The 23,817-nt window shown below is 43.2% G+C and overlaps 1 protein-coding gene across 2 annotated transcripts in view; it reads right to left on the reverse strand.

Annotated features, from left to right (window-relative positions):
- Nucleotides 1-23,817, reverse strand: part of LOC112232686 (sodium channel protein type 4 subunit alpha-like) — a 216,767-nt gene that overhangs the window by 99,083 nt on the left and 93,867 nt on the right. For both annotated transcript variants that reach the window (XM_042298800.1, XM_042298799.1), the window contains exons 13-14: nt 13,435-13,555; nt 12,797-13,035 (exon numbers count right to left, since the gene is read on the reverse strand). In XM_042298800.1, coding sequence (XP_042154734.1) covers nt 12,797-13,035; nt 13,435-13,555 — 360 coding nt within the window. The remainder of the gene's footprint in view (nt 1-12,796; nt 13,036-13,434; nt 13,556-23,817) is intronic.

Below are 23,817 nucleotides of genomic sequence, written 5' to 3' on the forward strand. Positions count from 1 at the left end.
AGCCTTGAAAGGATCTGATCTGGAATCTGTTTAGACTAGCTGGTTATGTCCACACACAAACACAAACTCACACACACACAGTGAGTGGCTTAGTGAGCAGTTTGGTGTGATTACAGCTGGGATATTGACTGGCACTGAAGCCCCCACTTTCAGTCGCCTGGAAGGGCCCAATGTCTCTGTGTGTGTGTGTGTGTGTGTGTGTGTGTGTGTGTGTGTGTGTGTGTGTGTGTGTGTGTGTGTGTATCCATTCTCATTTACATGGGGCTCATTAAGCTCGGTACACAGCTCGTTATCAATGACAAGGTACTTCACAATCATACTGTTATTACGCTGTCAGGACCCGAGGATGAGACAGGGCGTTTATTATGATTGGGCGGAGGAGTATTCTGCGAGCGATGATGCTACCGCTGCATCTCACAGAGATCAGTGCCAACATGAAGCCAGGAAGACGTCCTTTTCTGGGGCGATGCCATGTCGTGTTGGACAACACATGGACATGTAGCCTACTATATGAATTGATTGAGTTTGTGGCTCACACTTAATTCTGATAGTCCCATATTGATGATCTACAGATGGCCATATAATCAACAAATGACTGAATATGTTGATAAACAACTGCTTGCTAAGGTTACGGTTAGGATTAGGGTTAGAATAAATGTTAGGTTTAGGTTTGGATTATGGTTAGGGTAAGGGTTAGGGTTAAGTTTAGTTGATAGTTCATTGAAATTTTGTTGACACTTATTGAACATCTACTGAACATGTACAAACCATCTACAAACCATGTACTTGGGACAATCTATATAAAGCGTTATCAGTTTGTGTGCTGTACTGTATTGGTTTGGGGCAGATATGGTGCGGGAGACAACAACTTAATGTCTTTAGGATGAAGTTGATGTCGCCTAGTGTGATGCTCAAATTACTGTGAGTTAATAATAACGGTTTGCTTGGGTGAATGACTTTCCACTACTGGAAATGTGCACACCAGAAATGTGTTGAAAAATTAATTTACTTTGTTGCAATGTTATTAAAACGCATTTTCATCAAGTCTGTACTTCATATTAGCATCTCTGTAATTCGAAAACAGATAATGAGTATTTACATTTTTTAAATTTAACCTTTATTTAACTAGGCAAGTGAGTTAACTTATTTGCAATAACAGTCTACCAAAAGGCAAAAGGCCTCCTGCGGGAACAGGGGCTGGGATTTAAAATACAAATAAATTAAATAAAGATATAGGACAAAACACACATTATGACAGGAGAGACAACAAAACACTATATAAAGAGACATCACAACACTGCATAAAGACAGACCTAAGACAACAACATAGCATGGCAGCAACACAACATGACAACAACATGGTAGCAACACGATATGGCAGCAGCACAGCATGGTAGCAGCACAAAACATGGTACAAACATTATTGGGCACAGACAACAGCACAAAGGGCAAGAAGGTAGAGACAACAATACATCACACAAAGCAGCCACAACTGTCAGTAAGAGGGTCCATGATTGAGTCTTTGAATTAAGAGATGGAGATAAAACTGTCCAGTTTGAGTGTTTGTTGCAGCTCGTTCCAGTTGCAAGCTGCAGTAAACTGAAAAGACGAGCGACCCAGGGATGTGTGTGCTTTGGGGACGTTTAACAGAATGTGACTGGCAGAACGGGTGTTGTACGTGGAGGATGAGGGCTGCAGTAGGTATCTCAGATAGGGGGGAGTGAGGCCTAAGAGGGTTTTATAAATAAGCATCAACCAGTCTTGCGACGGATTTACAGAGTAGGCCACGGCCCTAACACTGTTTGTTCAACTAATCTCATATGTTCATTCAAATATTATTTGGGCATTTTAACAAAAATAGTCTGCACAACAATGTTTTCAACTCAGCTATTTGATACATATGACTACATTATACATATTAATTTATACAGTAATTATTATTCAACATGTCCTCATCTGGGATTTGAACTCACAACCTTTTGGTTGATGGCATTCTGATCTTCCTGCTACTGTATGCCACCATGTCTGTGTCAATTATCAGTTCATCTCACTATTCTCTCATTATTAATTTCATGTATTTATTTCAGAAATGTTGGGGTTTTCTGTATAGTTGTCTAATGTTGGTGGGGCATATTAACCTGTTTAACCTGTTTAAATGTTAACCTGTTTAAATTACTCCTTAATCACAATAATTGCAACTATTGCATGTCACTAGTTCCACAGCCTTATTTAGTGAAAATGCCCAAATAATAATTTATAGTTGAATGAACATATGAGACAAGTGGAACAAAAACATAATTTTAAGTTGACTGAATTTTGCAAGTTTGAGAAAAGCTTTAATTGAAAAGTTGAGTAATTTTTTTTTAAAGCAGTGGAACCAGTTACTTAATAATAATTAGTTTAAACAACTACAATGTTTTTATAGTGAATGTTGTGTTACAAATGGTACTCTATTCCCTACATAGTGCACTACTTTTGACCAGGGACAATAGGACTCAAGGTCAAAAGTAGTGCACTATATTGGGAGTAGAGTGTCATTTGGGACACAACCAAAGGCATGAAGGTTAATTATTTCTGTCAGGCCAAAGCAGCAGTAATGAGTAAGTGTTTAGGATGCCCAGGCAGACATGGTAATTGAATAATACTGAGGTGTTGGTCTGAGCATGTCACGGCATCGTGACCACACAATTCATATCTCCTGTGATAAGAGTACAGCTGGAATCGTTAATTGGTGGAACTGCCACGTCCGTTTGGAACATTACAAAAACAAAGAAATTACTGCAAATAAACTAACACCGTTTTTTTTAGACATCATTGCCAGTGGTGATCCGTCATTCAGGGCAGAGGGGTTGGTAATGTTCTCTAGTTGCGTTGTGATTGGCTTAGTGTTTTGTCACTCTAGGGGACACTACATCACTGCCAAATCTAAGGGCAGAGCTAAAAAAATTAAGCCCATTAGGTGCTGCCATAGAGTTACATTAGAAGTGCCAATCCAAGAAGGCTAAAGGTCATTGGCCACAAATAAAATGTCAAATGATGTTATATCTACAGTAGCTTTGATTGGACTGATACTGTCAAAATCTTAGCTAGCAAGCTAGCAGTCATCATCATGACCCATGTCGACAATCAACTGGCAAATCCTTTTTAATCCTTGTCATATGAATAGAAATAATGAATAGAAATTATAGACAAAACGTATCGGTGCTCATCGGCCATTGGACATAAACATTACACAAGTTGGAAATTGCAAATTCAACAATCAGTGGTTTTGAAGGAATCAGTGGCTAACTGCAAGCATCGCAAAGCAATCACTAGCTTGCTATTCAGTGGAGTGGCTGTGTGGTCCCAAGTCTGGATTTGAGGGTCTCTTTTCCAAGCTTAAAAAGATAAACAATCAACATTGGCCCTGCTGTCATTCTAGTATGACTTCTGCCATGCTCAAAACAACTGGAAACTCAGGACTGGGAAATCTGACTTCAGTGAGTTTAAGACAACTGGGAACTCAGAAAAAAATAACTCTGACTGGAAAAATACATTTTGATTGGTCATCCAACTCAGAATTGCAAGTCTGGAACTCGGGCCCCAGTTGCCTTGAAAGCACCATAAATCCAGATAATGCCAGACTTTGATGACAGAGTTTAATGACACGATTTGCCCATGAAGGACCGTCGCACCACCTTCCTGTTCAAGTGAGCACAAGGTGAGTCCAAAAATGTCTTGTAGGCTGCTGCATAAATGAGATAATATTTATACTGTAGCTAAGACTAATACTAAGTGTATGTTGTGTAGTAAGCTGTTAGGAGCCCATATGCCTCACCCTAATAATTTGGTCCCCTCTTAATTTCACCTACTGTTCTGACTTGGTGGTGCACATGTAGCCTATGGCCTGTTTTAGAGAAATGTCATCATCAAATACAGTAAGAGCATTCATTGTCTGCTTATATGCCCCCTTTATTTATCCTACGGTTCTGACTTGGTGTACAGGGAGAATACTGTAAGAACGGCCCATGTTCTGAATTCTGTCGCTGTGCATTTCAAATGTGCTGAACAAATAGTTATATTGACTATGCACGTCCTAGCTCGCTCATTAATGTCTTAATCAAAATTACGGATTGCCTCTTATCCACTCGTCGTCCCCTTATGCCATAGTTTGTACTTCTCAATTGTCAGTAGAAACCACATTTGTTTAAGCAAGTCAGACATATCAGCTATGTTTTTATCAAAGGCAGAAAATAAAGCTAAATTAACTGTTTTGCTGCAAGACAAGGTTCTGCTGATAGCCAGGTGTAGCAGTGGTAAGGTGTTGGGACTGCTGTTTGTGGGCACCGTTAAAGTGCAATTAATGTATTTTTTAGTGTTACACTATACACTATATAGGGAATAGGGTGCTTTGAGGCGGCAGGTAGCTTAGTGGCTAAGAGTTGGGCCAGTAACCGAAAGGTTGCTGGTTCAAATCCCCAAGCTGACGAGGTGAAAATCTCTTGATTTGCCCTTGAGCAAGGCACCTAATCCCAAATACACCTGCAAGTCACTCTGGATACAAGCTGAACGAATAGAATCCCATTTCAGATCCAACCATTCTGTTTTGTGCGGAAAACCTAATACAAAAATATGTTTAGTGTTTTTGTGTTGTGCGTGTGGGCGTGTTGAATATCCCACAACGTTGAACCAAATTAGCTTGGTTTCCAGGCTAAATGGGAATATTAAAATGATATATTCAATCAGATGAGCCTACTAAAAGACTGAAAGGACACACCTGTGTGTTGCCTATCTGAAAACGCCTATCTGCTGAATCCTTACTGAAAAAAAAACACATGATCACATGTGAAGTGTTCCAAAAACATGTTTTTAATCATGTGATTTTCCACGTGAAATGATGTGTTTTATCTGTGAGAGATTACTCATCTAACCGCTGCCTCAGACCACCTGTCTGTCACTCTCCCACCCCAAACAACTCACTGTCCTCTCACAGAGATACAGATGTACGGTTCTGAAAAGAACATGCCAGCGACCAACACACTCATGTGTCTATCTAACAGCCCGGAGGTGTTGTCCATACGTCTGTCCAGCTGTGTCTGTGGGACTGAGGGGTAGCTGAAGGGTACAGGAGGACAGCTGGATGGGTATTGCTGTGTAAACTAGGGCCTGTGCTGTGCTGGCTGTAGCTGTGGTAGTAACAGCAAAGAGTCCTGGCTCAGCATATATGAAGATATACACGCATGCATACATAAACACACACACACTTGTATACATACACACACACACACACACACACACACACGTGTGTATACAGAGAGACACACACACACGTGTATACACACTCGTATACACACACACACACACGTGTATACAGACACTCACACACACACACACACACGTGTGTATACAGAGACACACACACACACACGTGTATACACACTCGTATACACACACACACACACGTGTATACAAAGACACACACGTGTATACACACTCGTATACACACACACACCCAGCAGAGTGAGGCTCATGCGAGCGGAAGGGCGGTGGGCGTGGGCTCAACGGGGAAGGGGGCAGAGAGGAGATGTCATGTGACAAGCACTCTCTGTGAAGCACGTCAACAAGGTTTCGCTCCCACGGTCAACACAATCCATGTGACTACGCACGCCTAACTGGCCTCGGGTGAACAGTCCACACATAACGTATACAAGCACACACACATACGTGTGCAGATGGAAACATTTCCATGCGCACATTCACACGCATTCACAACCATGCACGAACACACACACACACGTATGCACACACAAACACACACACATACACATTTGGGTTTGGCAGAATTACCGCCATAACGGTAACATCAAAAGGTTAAATAATGAAACAATATTTCTGTAGTCCAAGTGGTTGGAGTGGTCCTTGGGCACTTATAGAACAATTATGTCAGATCAGTTGTGTTTTGTGATCCCATGAAGGACAGTATAATAACATAACTGTATATCTGAAAGTGTATTTTTTCCCAGTGATCATATTCACATCCAAATGTTGGTGAACTGACATGATTAAATATGAAACTATTTGTGAGAAGATATATAGTGATGTTAGCCTTCTAAATGAGAGAATTGTTTTTCATGTGAAGTCTTAAACAAGTCAGTGGCCACATCCACGTGAGTACAGACATTATGTTGGCGTCATGGAACATCACTTTTCCCAGAGTGCATAAAACTCACTTCTGACAAAAATGTCCATTAGACCCAGCAGGCGGACGGTGTTGAACCATACATCACGAATGGTTAGTATAGTTATCAGCTGTATGTACGATAGTGGAGTCCTTTGTCTTTTCTCCTGCTCTTTCTTACATGCCCCTCCCTTTTCATTTGGTGTAACAAGTCGTCATATCGGGTTTAGTACACTTTTAATTTCATTATGTAGTACTCAATGTGTAAGCTATTCTGTTTGAGTGTTTATGTCATTCTGCGTGATTATTTAGTTAGTAAATAAATAATTAGGCCAATTTGTGTATTGCATATTCATCATTTATGCTAGAGTTCGTGCAGATATCCAAGGATATTGCGACATTCAGAATGAGACTGATAGAAGATCAAATTAATGAATGACTGATTGATGACTGAAATGTCAGAGATATTTCTATCTTTAGAGTTAATTCGGAAACGGTAACTCATTAAACAAACTTTTCCATGGTGTCCCAAGATTGCTGATGAGTTACATGAGTAATTTAATCATCGTAATAATTAAACATACTATAGTTAATCGATTTGATAAAGCAATTGTCATCACATTAATGATAGCCAAAAACACGACACAAGTATGCACATAACACTTAGAGAGAGAGCCAATATCTCTCCACTATAATAGGGATGAGAGAAATTCCTCCTCAAACAAATCTCCACGTACAGAGACAAAAACGTTTTTAATGTGTGATGCTGCATCTAGCAAACTGGCAGTTATCCAATACAGTCACCACCCCACGACAGTTCAGACTCTCTATGTATCCAACACAGTCACCACCCCATGACAGTTCAGACTCTCTATGTATCCAACACAGTCACCACCCCACGACAGTTCAGACTCTCTATGTATCCAACACAGTCACCACCCCACGACAGTTCAGACTCTCTATGTATCCAACACAGTCACCACCCCACGACAGTTCAGACTCTCTATGTATCCAACACAGTCACCACCCCACGACAGTTCAGACGTTTGTCACCAAGGCGATAATGACTTGCTGAAAGATGGGAAAGACCAGAGAGGGATGTCATAACAAATATAGTTGAAGTCGGAATTTTACATACACTTAGGTTGGAGTCATTAAAACTCATTAAACCACTCCACAAATTTCTTGTTAACAAACTATAGTTTTGGCAAGTCGGTTAGGACATCTACTTTGTGCATGACACAAGTACATTTTCCAACAGTTGTTTACAGACAGATAATTTCACTTATTTCCACTGTATCACAATTCCAGTGGGTCAGAAGTTTACATACACTAAGTTGACTGTGCCTTTTAACAGCTTGGAAAATTCCAGAAAATGATGTCATGGCTTTAGAAGCTTCTGGCTAATTGACATCATTTGAGTCAATTGAAGGTGTACTTGTGGATGTATTTCAAGGCCTACCTTCAAACTCAGTGCCTCTTTGCTTGACATCATGGGAAAATCAAAAGAAATCAGCCAAGACTGATTTGTAGACCTCCAAAATTGTAGACGTCCACAAGTCTGGTTCATCCTTGGGAGCAATTTCCAAACACCTGAAGGTACCATGTTTATCTGTACAAACAATAGTATGCAAGTATAAACCCCATGGGATCACGCAGCCATGATGCCGCTCAGGAAGGAGACACGTTCCGTTTCCTAGAGATGAACGTACTTGGGTGTGAAAAGTGGAAATCAATCCCAGAACAACAGCAAAGGACCTTGTGAAGATGCTGGAGGAAACAGGTACAAAAGTATCTATATTCACAGTAAAACGAGTCCTATATCGACATAACCTGAAAGGCCGCTCAGCAAGGAAGAAGCCACTGCTCCAAAACCTCCATAAAAAGCCAGACTACGGTTTGCAACTGCACATGGGGACAAAGATCGTACTTTTTGGAGAAATGGTCTGATGAAACAAAAATATAACTGTTTGGCCATAATGACCATCGTTATGTTTGGAGGAAAAAGGGGGAGGCTTGCAAGCCGAAGAACACCATCCTAACTGTGAAGCACGGGGGTGGCAGCATTATGTTGTGGGGGTGCTTTGCTGCAGGAGGGACTGGTGCACTTCACAAAATAGAGGGCTTCATGCGGAGGGAAAATTATGTGGATATATTGAAGCAACATCTCAAGACATCAGTACGTAAGTTAAAGCTTAGTCGCAAATGGGTCTTCCAAATGGACAATGACCCCAAGCAGACTTCCAAAGTTGTGGCAAAATGGCTTAAGGACAACAAAGTCAAGGTATTGGAGTGGCCATCACAAAGCCCTGACCTCAATCCCATATTAAATTTGTGGCAGAACAAGAGCAAGGAGGCCAAAGAGGCCTACAAACCTGACTCAGTTACACCAGCTCTATAAGGAGGAATGGGTCAAAATTCACCACACTTATTGTAGGAGGCTACCCGAAACGTTTGACACAAGTTAAACAATTTAAGGCAATGCTACCAAATACTAATTGAGTGTATGTAAACTTCTGACCCACTGAGAATGTGATGAAAGAAATAAAAGCTGTAATAAATAATTATTTATACTATTTTTCTGACATTTCTCATTCTTGAAATAAAGTGGTGATCCTAACTGACCTAAAACAGGGAATTTTTACTAGGATTAAATGTCAGGAATTGTGAAAAACTGAGTTGAATTGTATTTGGCCAAGGTATATGTAAACTTCCCACTTCAACTGTATCTGCTGTGGACACACATGCACATACATACACACACACACACCAGCCAGATTGTCCACTGTAGCACACAGTGGCCAGCCATGTGGAAGAAAACTCTATTGATTTTGACACCGTTGGCCTGAAATGACTTCCTTGTTGGACTACTCCTGGTACCACACAACCAATTACATAACACCAACAATACCATGGCTGTGTCCCAAAAGGCACCCTATTCCCTATATAGTGCTGGACTTCAGACCAGGGCCCATACCCAGCACTATAGAGAACCAGCATATATCATACAAACACACATAACTGGTTCCAGTGAATTGTAATGAATCGAAACACCATATTGACTTCATAATGTGATTGTAAACTCATTGTTGTGAATGATGTCTGTTGATGTGTGATTAAAAGGTCATTTCACGGTTATTAGCCCCTACGCCCTATGGAGGTTTGATACTGTGAAAATTCAGTGAGCCAATCAGTCAGCCAATCAGATGCTACTAACATACTACTTGTACCTAACTATTCCTCTCAGGTCTCCACAAGTGCATAAGCGGTAGAGGCTTGGGGTTCATTTAGGTTTGGGTGTGAATCTCAGTGACAATATCAAATCAAGTCAAATTTTATTTGTCACATGCGCTGAAGATGTAGACCTTACCGTGAAATGCTTACTTCCAAGCCCTTAACCAACAATGCAGTATAAGAAATAGAGTTAGAAAATATTTCCAAAATATATATATATTTTTTAATCTAAAAATAACACAAGAAAATTACATAACAATAACGAGGCTATGTACAGGGGGTACCGGTACTGGGTCAGTGTGCGGGGGTACAGGTTAGTCGAGGTAATTTTTGTAAAGTGACTATGCATAGATAATAAACAGCGAGTAGCAGCAATGCAAATAGTCCGGACGGCCATTTGATGAATTGTTCAGTAGTCTCTGTTAAGGTGCCTTTTGGTTCTAGACTTGGCGCTCCACTACCACTTGCCGTGCGGAAGAACAGAGAGAACAGTCTATGACTTGGGTGACTGGAGTCTTTGGGCCTTCCTCTGACACCGACTAATATAGGTCCTGGATGTCAGGAAGCTCGGCCCCAGTGATATACTGGGCCGTACACACTACCCTCTGAAGCGCCTTACAGTCAGATGCCGAGCAGTTGCCATACCAGGCGGTGATGCAACCGGTCAGCATGCTCTCGATGGTGCAGCTGTAGAACTTTTTGAGGATCTGGGGACCCATGCCAAATCTTTTCAGTCTCCTGAGGGGGAAAAAGTGTTGTCGTACTCTCTTCACAGCTGTCTTGGTGTGTTTGGACCATGATAGTTCTGACCTCCTCCCTATAGGCGGTCTCATCGTTGTCAGTGTTCAGGCCTAACACTCGTCAGCAAACTTAACAATGGTGTTGGAGTTGTGCTTGGCCCACAGTTGTGGGTGAATAGGGATTACTGGAGGGGAATAAGCACTTATCCCAGATGTGTTGTTGACAGATGTGTTGTTGCCTACCCTTACCACCTGGGGGCGGTCCATCAGGAAATCCAGGATCCAGTTGCAGAGGGAGTGTTTAGTCCCAGGGTTCTTATCTTTGTGATGAGCTTTGTGGGTACTATGGTGTTGAATGCTGAGCTGTCAATGAACAGCATTCTCTCATAGGTGTTCCTTTTGTCCAGGTGGGGAAGGGCAGCGTGGAGTGCGATTGAGATTGCGTCATCTGTGGATCTGTTGGGGCGGTATGCGAATTATAGTGGGTCTAGTGTTTCCGGCATGACGGTGTTGATGTGAGTCATGACCAGCCTTTCAAAGCACTTCATGGCTACAGATGTGAGTGCTACGGGTGGTAGTCATTTAGGCAGGTTACCAAGGCATTCTTGGGAACTATGTTGGTCTGCTTGAAACATGTAGGTATTACAGACTCGGTCAGAGAGAGGTTGAAAATGTCACTGAAGACACTTGTCAGTTGGTCAGCGCATGTTTTGAGTGCACGTCCTGGTAATCTGTCTGACCCCACGGCTTTGTGAATGTTGACCTGTTTAAAGGTCTTGCACACATCAGCTATGGAGAGCGTGATCACACAGTTGTCCTGAACAGCTTGTGCTCTCATGCATGCTTCAGTGTTGCTTGCCTCGAAGCAAGCATAAAAGGCATTTTGTTTGTCTGGTAGGCTCGTGTCACTGGGCAGCTCGTGGCTGGGTCTCTGTTTGTAGTTCTTAATAGTTTCAAGCCCTGCCACATGTGATGAGCATCAGAGCCGATGTAGTACGATTCAATCTTAGTTCTGTATTGACGCTTTGCCTGTTTGATGGTTCGTCTGAAGGAATAGAGGGATTTCTTATAAGCGTAGGGATTAGTGTCCTGCTCCTTGAAAGCTGCAGCTTTGGGCTTTCTCTCAGTGCGGATGTTGTCTGTAATCCATGGTTTCTGGTTGGGATATGTACGTATGGTCACTGTGGGGACGACCTTGTCGAATCACTTATTGATGAAGCCAGTTACTGAGGTGGTATACTCCTCAATGGCATTGGATGAATCCCAGAACATATTCCATTCTGTGCTCGCTTAGCATCCGCGTCATCGGACCACTTCGGGGGCGGCAGGGTAGCCTAGTGGTTAGAGCGTTGGATTAGTAACCGAAAGGTTGCAAGTTCAAATCCCCGAGCTGACAAGGTACAAATCTGTCGTTCTGCCCCTGAACAGGCAGTTAACCCACTGTTCCTAGGCTGTCATTGAAAAGAAGAAATTGTTCTTAACTGACTTGCCTAGTAAAATAAAATAAAAATTGGACCACTTCTGTATTAAGTGTTAGTCACTGGTACTTCCTGCTTTAGTTTTTGCTTGGAATCAGGAGGATATAATTATGGACAGATTTGCCAATTGGAGGACGAGGGAGAGCCTTGTATGCATCTCTGTGTGTGGAGTAAAGGTGGTCTAGAGTTTTCTTCCTCTGGTTGCATGCTGGTAGAAATAAGGTCAAATTTAAGTTTGCCTGCATTAAAGTCCCCGGCCACTAGGAGCGTTGATTTTGGATGAGCATTTTCTTGGTTGCTTATGGCCTTACACAGCTGGTTGAGTGCGATCTTGGTGCCAGTATCTGTTTGTCGTGGTAAAGAGACAGCTACAAATAATAAAGATAAGAACTCTATTAGTATATAATGTGGTCTACAGCTTATCATGAGGTATTCTACCTCAGGCGAGCAATACCTCAAGACTTCTTTAATATTAGACATCACGCACCAGCAGTTCTTGACAATAGACAGACACCCCCGCCCTTGTCTTACCAGATGTAGTTGCTCTGTCCTGCCGATGCACGGAGAAGCCAGCCAACTCTATATTATCAGTGTTGTTGTTTAGCCACGTCTAGGTGAAACATATGATATTACAGTTTTTAATGTCCTGTTGGTAGGATAGTCTTAATCATAGATCGTCCAGTTTGTTCCCCAATGATTGCACGTTGGCCAGTAATACAGAGGGTAGTGGTGGTTTACCTACTCGTCTGCAAATTCTTACAAGGCACGTTGCCCTCCTTCCCCTTTTTCTCCATCTTATCTTCCTGCGGATGACGGGGATTTGGGCCTTGTCTTGACAAAGCAGCATATCCATTGCGTCAGACTCATTAAAGAAAAAAAATCTTTGTCCAGTTCGAGGTGAGTAATCGCTGTTCTAATGTCCAGAAGCTCTTTTTGGTCATAAGAGACGGTAGCAACAACATTATGTACAAAATCAGTTACAAATAATGTGAAAAAAATAACAAAATAGCACAGTTAGTTAGGACAATAGTGGAGCCAAGAGTTTTTTTTTCTCTGAGTAACTGACCTGACTAGGGTAAACCTCTAGGCCCTAAACTTCCGTGGTCCTCTAACAAAAATGGTGGGTAAAAATGTACACAAAAATGTTTCTCCAAGAGTTTCCTTTGTGCCCTCTCCTCTCCACTTACCAGGTTGCCTATGGACAGCATGCCGTTGAATTCGTCAGTCATGGGGTAGTGCTCCATGGCCATGAACAGGGTGTTGAGCACGATGCAGATGGTAATGGCTAGGTCCAGGAAGGGATCCATCACCATCACCTTGACCAGCGCCTTCAACCGAAGCCAACGTGGACTGCTTTCCCAGATCAGGTACTTGTGGGCAAACTCATACCAGCAGGGGTGGCACTTCTGATGCGACTCCTCCAGTTCTAGGAGGGGGGGAGGGGGTAAAGGAGTAGATTTTCTTCAGGGAGGTTATCACAGTATGCCTTTGCCAGATGTGGGTGGGGCCTAGCTTGGGTGTATGCATGTGTAATGAGGGAGTTTGATGAAGATTGATAGCAAGTCACTGACGATGAGGTGGTAGAGCCTAATGTGTGATCATGACTCTGCTAATGTTTTTATCTGTCGGTGTAACTTTGCACTGTGGCTTCTGCTGCACAGTCACCCTCAATCTAGTCCATAGGCACGGCCCGTGCACATTTGAGGACACCGTCAGCCTCAATCCTCATAGAGGGGTAAACAGCAGATAAGAGGAGCTCCTGGGCTCACACAATTTGCCCCTCAATGAGGCAGTGGGGCGAACAGCAGAGGACAGAGGACCTTACCCTCCAAGGCATCGGTGAGGTAGCTGGCGGCGCTCAGAGCTCGGTCCCTGCGTGCGTGCTCTTGTCTGGATACCTGGCGAGGGAGCAGCATGTTGCTCAGCTCTGTGCTGGAGTTAGGCCTCTGGAGGAGAAAGAACAGTTGATATATATATTGGTGAGGAGAGGCGGCCATATTGGTGAGGAGAGACAGCCATATTGGTGAGGTGAGGAATCCATATTGGACAATATAAGCAGCCATATTGGTCAGGAAAGTTGGCCATTTTGGTGAGGAGAGGCATATTTGGATTATTCAATGCAGTCAAATTTAATTGAATTATCTGCTAGTGATTCGGAAATGACTGGGCCATAAGTCAGGGTTACAGCTTCAATATGTACTTTATCTCACATTGATTCCACAGACAGGTCTTTCAATTTATGTCGGGTCAATGGCAGAGGCAAGATTCAGGACAGAGGCAGGTTGGTGACATTTATCTAAGACACACACACACACACACACATAGAGAAACATACATACACATTGTCGTGGCAATTTCCTGTATTACCAAATGAGAAGAGTTACAAACCACACACCAGTCAGAGTTATACTTAAACTTCATCTTTAATAATATGAGCTTTACCATAGCCCTGTAACTTTCAACAATTCACTATCTCTAATGAATTTTTGAGAGTCCCAACATAATGCAACTGAGATCTTTTATAGCAAAGATACACCCCTCTCAACTTACATGACGAACCACAGATCTTAGGAACTCTTCACAAAGGGCCTTTTTCTTGAGAAAGGAGTATCCCTTAGCCAGATTGCATTCGCTATAAATTATCGCTCAGTTTGGTCTCTAAAACGAGGTTCTAATCTCGTTCCTGGTACTTCATAGTACCAAAAACATTACCTCATCCAAGGTATAAGGTCAACTATATCTACTCCCATCTCAAGTAAAACCCCTCTTCTCCCCATTCCTGGGCAAGATCACTGAGGGGATGACTTGTGCACAGACATTGTGGAGTCAATTTATTGGTTCCCCCTTAATCACGGCATCCCTTCACATGGTTTAACAGATACATTCACATATGAAGACAATGTTCCATCCTGTCCTCTTCCCTTTCTGATATTCTGCATAGCACCAGAGACATGTAAAAGAGAAGTCTGACCTCTCCTCACTCTGGGCCCCAAATGACTGAGCCCTAGCTGAGAAGGGAAAAGTGCAACTGCCAACACTATAGTCCAAAAGGAGACATTCTAATGACAAGTATCTCACATAAGCATATTATGTAAATAAAACATCTTATTTATCTATGTTACCCAACCTAATTCAGATTCATCCGCCACAACATACAAACACACAACACACACATATCATCCCTAGTGCCATGTGATATCCCTATACCTAGTATTAGTAGTCTACACTTCAGATTGATACATTATTACACCGGGATTTCAAATATGAATGTCAAACATTGTAAATGAGATTCAAATGTAGTTATTTTTTTTGCTGAGGGAGGATTAAGGGAGGATCTATTGTTGTTTTCCTCCAAACATCCTACATCTTTCTTATTCTGCAGAATAACAGCAGTCCACCTCTTACCGCAAATATAACAAGATACACATTTCCTTCCAGCTGAATGTGTGAATGACAGGGGTTATATTGAGTCCAATCAAAGCCTTCCCGACACAAATCAGACTCCCTCTATGATTACATAGCATCTCATTGCTGTCCCAGGTAGTCAGGCTGGCAGGCATGTGTGACGCACATCCCCAGTCTCAGGGCTCACATAAAACCACCCACTCACTGTTTGGCAAGTAGGGAATCCACCACCGGACCATTCACCATCTCTCCCTGGTGAAAGGAGAGCAGCAGGCCCCTCCACCAAAACTGCCACAAATGTTCGTTTAGCATTTGTCTCTACTGTGGGTTGCCATGGTTGCATTTTCAAGACTACTGGGCGTCGTGCAGCACACAAGCACGCACAATACAGTATATCATATGTATATACTGTATTCTATTCAAGGCTCGTGCTATATAACTACTGCCGTACACATCCTTCTATTCATATGCTGTTCATAATGTCTATACACACCATTATATACAGTATATTTATACTCAGGACTCTGACATTCCTCGTTCTGATATTTCTTAATTTCTTTATTTGTATTTTTGGGGATTTGTGTGTATTGTTTTTTATTGTCAGGTATTACTGCACTGCTCTAGCTAGAAACATAAGCATTTCACTTCACCTGCGATAACATTCTTTAAAATATATGTGTACGCAATCAATACAATTTTACTTTATTTATTTATTTACTTTACTTTATTTACTTTATTTGACACACACACACACACACACACACACACACACACACACACACACACACACACACACACACACACACACACACACACACACACACACACACACACACACACACACACACAGATCATACAACATCTCCTCCCCGCTGATCCTCAACACTGGGGCCCCACAAGGGTGCGTTCTGAGCCCTCTCCTGTACTCCCTGTTCACCCACGACTGCGTGGCCATGCACGCCTCCAACTCAATCATCAAGTTTGCGGACGACACAACAGTGGTAGGCTTGATTACCAACAACGACGAGACGGCCTACAGGGAGGAGGTGAGGGCCCTCGGAGTGTGGTGTCAGGAAAATAACCTCACACTCAACGTCAACAAAACTAAGGAGATGATTGTGGACTTCAGGAAACAGCAGAGGGAACACCCCCATCCACATCGATGGAACAGTAGTGGAGAGGGTAGCAAGTTTTAAGTTCCTCGGCATACACATCACAGACAAACTGAATTGGTCCACTCACACAGACAGCATCGTGAGGAAGGCGCAGCAGCGCCTCTTCAACCTCAGGAGGCTGAAGAAATTCGGCTTGTCACCAAAAGCACTCACAAACTTCTACAGATGCACAATTGAGAGCATCCTGGCGGGCTGTATCACCACCTGGTATGGCAACTGCACCGCCCTCAACCGTAAGGCTCTCCAGAGGGTAGTGAGGTCTGCACAACGCATCACCGGGGGCAAACTACCTGCCCTCCAGGACACCTACACCACCCGATGCTACAGGAAGGCCATAAAGATCATCAAGGACATCAACCACCCGAGCCACTGCCTGTTCACCCCGCTGCCATCCAGAAGGCGAGGTCAGTACAGGTGCATCAAAGCTGGGACCGAGAGACTGAAAAACAGCTTCTATCTCAAGGCCATCAGACTGTTAAACAGCCACCACTAACATTGAGTGGCTACTGCCAACACACTGTCAATGACACTGACTCTACTCCAGCCACTTTAATCATGGGAATTGATGGGAAATGATGTAAATATATCACTAGCCACTTTAAACAATGCTACCTTATATAATGTTACTTACCCTACATTGTTCATCTCATATGCATACGTTGATACTGTACTCTATATCATCGACTGCATCCTTATGTAATACATGTATCACTAGCCACTTTAACTATGCCACTTGGTTTACATACTTATCTCATATGTATATACATACTGTACTCGATATCATCTACTGTATCTTGCCTATGCTGCTCTGTACCATCACTCATTCATATATCCTTATGTACATATTCTTTATCCCCTTACACTGTGTATGACAGTAGTTTTTTTTGGAATTGTTAGTTAGATTACTTGCTCGTTATTACTGCATTGTCGGAACTAGAAGCACAAGCATTTCGCTACACTCGCATTAACATCTGCTAACCATGTGTATGTGACAAATAAAATTTGATTTGATTTGATTTGATTTGATCTGTATTAGCAGACTTAAGAGCATCCTGGTGTAAAAGCAACACAGAGGTTTATTATTACTGTATTGTCTTCCAGAGGACAATATCTCTGGTTATTAGTTCCTCCAGGATTTTGGTGTGATTTTTTGTGGTATTTGCATTTTTTTTTAAAGGTTTTGCTGTGGTAAATCTGACATTTTGCATGGCAATATGCAATGATCTTGTCCAATTTATCAAAAAAATTGCTGACGAGGGAAAGAGTTTGTTAACATGTGGCTTGATTAAACTCTATTATGTGGTAAAGGTGCTGTGATTGGTTGAAATTGCAAGCCCTCTTTTCTAGTGCGGTGATCGGTCAGTTTTATGAGATAATATTGTGATGATTTGACTGTTTTATGTGGTAATAGTGAGTTGATTGGTTAAGTTTGCAAACATGATATGCGGGAAATGTTGATTATGCTAAAAAAAAAGGGTGGTCAATCTCAAAATGATCAATGAACTGTGCTTGTTTTGTTTGGGGTAAATAGAAATTATTGGTAGTCCTTTGAAATAGAATCTTTTGATTTGATTTGTATCTTTCTTTTCATCATTTGTTTATAGTGCATTCGGAAAGTATTCAGACCCCTTGACATTTTCCACATTTTGTTACGTTTTTAAATGTCCTCAGCAATCTACATACAATACCCCATCATGACAAAGCAAAAACAGGTTTTTAGACATTTTTGCAGATTTATTACAAATAGAAAACATCCTTATGTACACAAGTATACACAACTTCCGGCGCCGACAGAGATGGCCGCCTCGCTTCGCGTTCCTAGGAAACTATGCAGTTTTTTGTTTTTTTACGTGTTATTTCTTACTTTGGTACCCCAGGTCATCTTAGGTTTCATGACATACAGTCGGGAGGAACTACTGAATATAAGAGCAGCGTCAACTCACCATCAGTACGACCAGGAATATGACTTTCGCGAAGCGGATCCTGTGTTCTGCCTTTCACCCAGGACAACGGAATGGATCCCAGCCGGCGACCCAAAAAACGACTTCGTAAAAGGGGGAAACGAAGCGGTCTTCTGGTCAGACTCCGGAGACGGGCACATCGTGCACCACTCCCTAGCATTCTTCTCGCCAATGTCCAGTCTCTTGACAACAAGGTTGATGAAATCCGAGCAAGGGTAGCATTCCAGAGGGACATCAGAGACTGTAACGTTCTTTGCTTCAAGGAAACATGGCTCACTGGAGAGATGCTATCGGAGTCGGTGCAGCCAGCTGGTTTCTCCACGCATCGCGCCGACAGAAACAAACATCTTTCTGGTAAGAAGAGGGGCAGGGGCGTATGCTTCATGGTTAACGAGACGTGGTGTGGCCACAACAACATACAGGAACTCAAGTCCTTCTGTTCACCTGATTTAGAATTCCTCACAATCAAATGTCGACCGCATTATCTACCAAGGGAATTCTCTTCGATTATAATCACAGCCGTATATATTCCCCCCCAAGCAGACACATCGATGGCTCTGAACAAACTTTATTTGACTCTTTGCAAACTGGAATCCATATATCCTGATGCTGCATTCATTGTAGCTGGGGATTTTAACAAGGCTAATCTGAAAACAAGACTCCCTAAATTGTATCAGCATATCGATTGTCCAACCAGGGCTGGAAAAACCTTGGATCATTGCTATTCTAACTTTCCGCGACGCATATAAGGCCCTGCCCTGCTCTCCTTTCGGAAAAGCTGACCACGACTCCATTTTGTTGATCCCTGCCTACACACAGAAACTAAAACAAGAAGCTCCCGCGCTGAGGTCTGTTCAACGCTGGTCCGACCAATCTGATTCCACACTCCAACACTGCTTCCATCACGTGGACTGGGAAATGTTTCGTATTGCATCAAACAACAACATTGACGAATACGCTGATTCGGTGAGCGAGTTCATTAGAACGTGCGTTGAAGATGTCGTTCCCATAGCAACGATTAAAACATTCCCAAACCAGAAACCGTGGATTGATGGCAGCAATCGCGTGAAACTGAAAGCGCGAACCACTGCTTTTAATCAGGGCAAGGTGACCGGAAACATGACCGAATACAAACAGTGTAGCTATTCCCTCTGCAAGGCAATCAAACAAGCTAAGCGTCAGTATAGAGACAAAGTAGAATCTCAATTCAACGGCTCAGACACAAGAGGTATGTGGCAGGGTCTACAGTCAATCACGGATTACAAAAAGAAAACCAGCCCCATCACGGACCAGCATGTCTTGCTCCCAGGCAGACTAAATAACTTTTTTGCCCGCTTTGAGGACAATACAGTGCCACTGACACGGCCCGCAACCAAAACATGCGGACTCTCCTTCACTGCAGCCGACGTGAGGAAAACATTTAAACGTGTCAACCCTCGCAAGGCTGCAGGCCCAGACGGCATCCCCAGCCGCGCCCTCAGAGCATGCGCAGACCAGCTGGCTGGTGTGTTTACGAACATATTCAATCAATCCCTATCCCAGTCTGTTGTTCCCACATGCTTCAAGAGGGCCACCATTGTTCCTGTTCCCAAGATAGCTAAGGTAACTGAGCTAAACATCTACCGCCCCGTAGCACTCACTTCCGTCATCATGAAGTGCTTTGAGAGACTAGTCAAGGACCATATCACCTCCACCCTACCTGACACCCTAGACCCACTCCAATTTGCTTAACGCCCAAATAGGTCCAAAGACGATGCAATCTCAACCACACTGCACACTGCCCTAACCCATCTGGACAAGAGGAATACCTATGTGAGAATGCTGTTCATCGACTACAGCTCAGCATTTAACACCATAGTGCCCTCCAAGCTCGTCATCAAGCTCGAGACCCTGGGTCTCGACCCCGCCCTGTGCAACTGGGTACTGGACTTCCTGACGGGCCGCCCCCAGGTGGTGAGGGTAGGCAACAACATCTCCAACCCGCTGATCCTCAACACTGGGGCCCCACAAGGGTGCGTTCTGAGCCCTTTCCTGTACTCCCTGTTCACCCACGACTGCGTGGCCACGCACGCCTCCAACTCAATCATTAAGTTTGCGGACGACACGACAGTGGTAGGCTTGATTACCAACAACGATGAGACGGCCTACAGGGAGGAGGTGAGGGCCCTCGGAGTGTGGTGTCAGGAAAATAACCTCACACTCAACGTCAACAAAACTAAGGAGATGATTGTGGACTTCAGGAAACAGCAGAGGGAACACCCCCCTATCCACATCGATGGAACAGTAGTGGAGAGGGTAGTAAGTTTTAAGTTCCTCGGCGTACACATCACAGACAAACTGAATTGGTCCACCCACACAGACAGCATCGTGAAGAAGGCGCAGCAGCGCCTCTTCAACCTCAGGAGGCTGAAGAAATTCGGCTTGTCACCAAAACCACTCACAAACTTCTACAGATGCACAATCGAGAGCATCCTGTCGGGCTGTATCACCACCTGGTACGGCAACTGCTCCGCCCACAACCGTAAGGCTCTCCAGAGGGTAGTGAGGTCTGCACAACGCATCACCGGGGGCAAACTACCTGCCCTCCAGGACACCTACACCACCCGATGTCACAGGAAGGCCATAAAGATCATCAAGGACAACAACCACCCGAGCCACTGCCTGTTCACCCCGCTATCATCCAGAAGGCGAGGTCAGTACAGGTGCATCAAAGCTGGGACCGAGAGACTGAAAAACAGCTTCTATCTCAAGGCCATCAGACTGTCAAACAGCCACCACTAACATTGAGTGGCTGCTGCCAACACACTGACTCAACTCCAGCCACTTTAATCATGGGAATTGATGGGAAATTATGTAAAATATATCACTAGCCACTTTAAACAATGCTACCTAATATAATGTTTACATACCCTACATTATTCATCTCATATGTATACGTATATACTGTACTCTATATCATCTACTGCATCTTTATGTATTACATGTATCACTAGCCACTTTAACTATGCCACTTTGTTTACATACTCATCTCATATGTATATACTGTACTCAATACCATCTACTGTATCTTGCCTATGCCGCTCTGTACCATCACTCATTCATATATCTTTATGTACATATTCTTTATCCCCTTACACTTGTGTCTATAAGGTAGTAGTTTTAGAATTGTTAGCTAGATTACTTGTTGGTTATTAATGCATTGTCGGAACTAGAAGCACAAGCATTTCGCTACACTCGCATTAACATCTGCTAACCATGTGTATGTGACAAATAACATTTGATTTGATTTGATTTGAAGTATTCAAAAATGAGCTCAGGTGGATTTTCCATTGATCATACTTGAGATGTTTCTTCAATTGGATTGGAGTCCACCAGTGGTAAATTCAATTGATTGGACATGATTTGGAAAGAAACACACCTGTCTATATAATGTCCCATAGTCTACAGTGAATGTCAGAGTAAAAACCAAGCCATGAGGTCGAAGGAATTGTCCGTAAAGCTCCGAAACAGGATTTTGTCGAAGTTTGGAATCACTGAGACTCTTCCAAGAGCTGGCTGCCCGGCCAAACTGAGCAAGCGGGGGACAAAGGCCTTGGTCTGGGAGGTGACCAAGAACCCGATGGTCACTCTGACAGAGCTCTAGAGTTCCTCTGTGGAGAGGGTAGAACCTTCCAGAAGGACAACCATCTCTGCAGCACTCTACCAATTAGGCCTTTATGGTAGAGTGGCCTGCCAGAAGCAACTACACAGAAATGGGCACATGACAACCCGCTTGGAGTTTGCCAAAAGGCACCTTAAGTCTGTCATACCATGAGAAACAAGATTCTCTGGTCTGATGAAACCAAGATTGAACTCTTTGACCTGAATACCAAGCGTCACGTCTGGAGGAATCCTGGCACCATCCCTACAGTGAATCACATGGTGGCAGCATCATGGGGATGTTTTTCAGCAGCAGGGACTGGGAGTCGAGTCAGGATCGAGGGAAAGATAAACGGAGCAAAGTACAGAGAGATCCTTGATGAAAATCTGCTCCAGAGCACTCAGGACCTCACACTTGAGCGACAGTTTACCTTCCAACAGGACAACGACCCTGAGTACACAGCCTAGACAACGCAAGAGTGGTTTGGGTGACAAGTCTCTGAATGTTCTTGAGTGGCCCAGCCAGAGCCCGGACTTGAACACGGTTCAACATCTCTGGAGAGACCTTAAAAAAGCTGTGCAGCAACGCTCCCCATCCACCTTGACAGAGCTTGAGAGCATCTGCAGAGAAGAATGGGAGAAACTCCACAAATACAGGTGTGCCAAGCTTGTGTTTCATACCCAAGAAGACTCTATGCTATAATCACTGCCAAAGGTGTTTCAACAAAGTACTGAGTAAACAGACAGTTTATATTTTTAATACATTTGCAAACATTTTCTAAAAACTTGCTTTTGCTTTGTCGTTATGGGGTATTGTGTGCAGATTGATGAGGGAAAAAACAATTTAATACATTATTGAATAAGGCTGTAACGTAACAAAATGTGGAAAAAGTCAAGGGGTCAGAATACTTTCCAAAGGCACTGTACATGATACCTGGTCTGGCAACAGACAGGCAGGTCACCTAAGGGGGACCTAGGCAGGGAAGAAACACAGCCAGCCATAGCCAGGGGATTTGGCCAGTAAATCCCATTGACCCAGGAGACCCTGTTTTATCTGGCTCTGTTGTGTGTGTGTGTGTGTGTGTGTGTGTGTGTGTGTGTGTGTGTGTGTGTGTGTGTGTGTGTGTGTGTGTGTGTGTGTGTGTGTGTGTGTGTGTGTGTGTGTGTGTGTGTGTGTGTGTGTGTGTGTGTGTGTGAGTGTGTGAGTGTGTGAGTGAGTGAGTGAGTGAGTGAGTGAGTGAGTGAGTGAGTGAGTGAGAGAGAGAGATCAAACAGGATCAGTAATGGAGATAGGGTTAGTGGAGTGCATTGACACCCATGCTGGTCTGACACCAGTCTGTTCTGAGAGCAGTCTGTTCTGATATCAGTCTGTTCTGAGAGAAGTCTGTTCTGAGAGCAGTCTGTTCCCTGGGAGAGAGGAGCATAATGTTCTTTATTTGTGCCCACACACACACACTCGCACTCTCTGAAGAGCCAGATAAAACAAGAGGGTCCCCTGCGTCAATGAGATTTACTGGCCAAATCCCCTGGCTGTGGCTGGCTGTCCTGTGTGTGGTCTTGCTGTTCCCAGCCTGGGTCCCCTTGTTAGGTAACCTACCTATCTGACAGTTTACTGCCAGACCACACAAATGACTACAGATGAGGGGAAAAATAGATTTGAACCTGTAATTTATTGTATCACTTACTGTTATTTCCTTAAAAAAACATGCCTCATTGTAAGAAATTGCAGGAGGTCAATCAATAAAATGTTGAATTGTGACAAATTGTTGTGCACTGGAGTTAGAAGGTGCGATGTTATGGATTACTCTGAATAATAACTGTGGATGAATAACTCTTAACCATTTGAGTCTAATCCATGTTTAAGCCAGGGGTCATTTTGCTATTTGATTTTGAATTTTAAGACCCTTGAAATATCTACAAAAATAATTTGATCAAAAAATGTATTTCCGCCTTACTGCTGTTAGCCCATAAAAAACTAATTGAATAACATATTCACTACATGGAACAGATAGTCCCCCCCCAAAAAAA

Source organism: Oncorhynchus tshawytscha, linkage group LG16 (assembly GCF_018296145.1).
Source record: "Oncorhynchus tshawytscha isolate Ot180627B linkage group LG16, Otsh_v2.0, whole genome shotgun sequence".
In the NCBI taxonomy this organism is placed as follows: domain Eukaryota; kingdom Metazoa; phylum Chordata; class Actinopteri; order Salmoniformes; family Salmonidae; genus Oncorhynchus; species Oncorhynchus tshawytscha.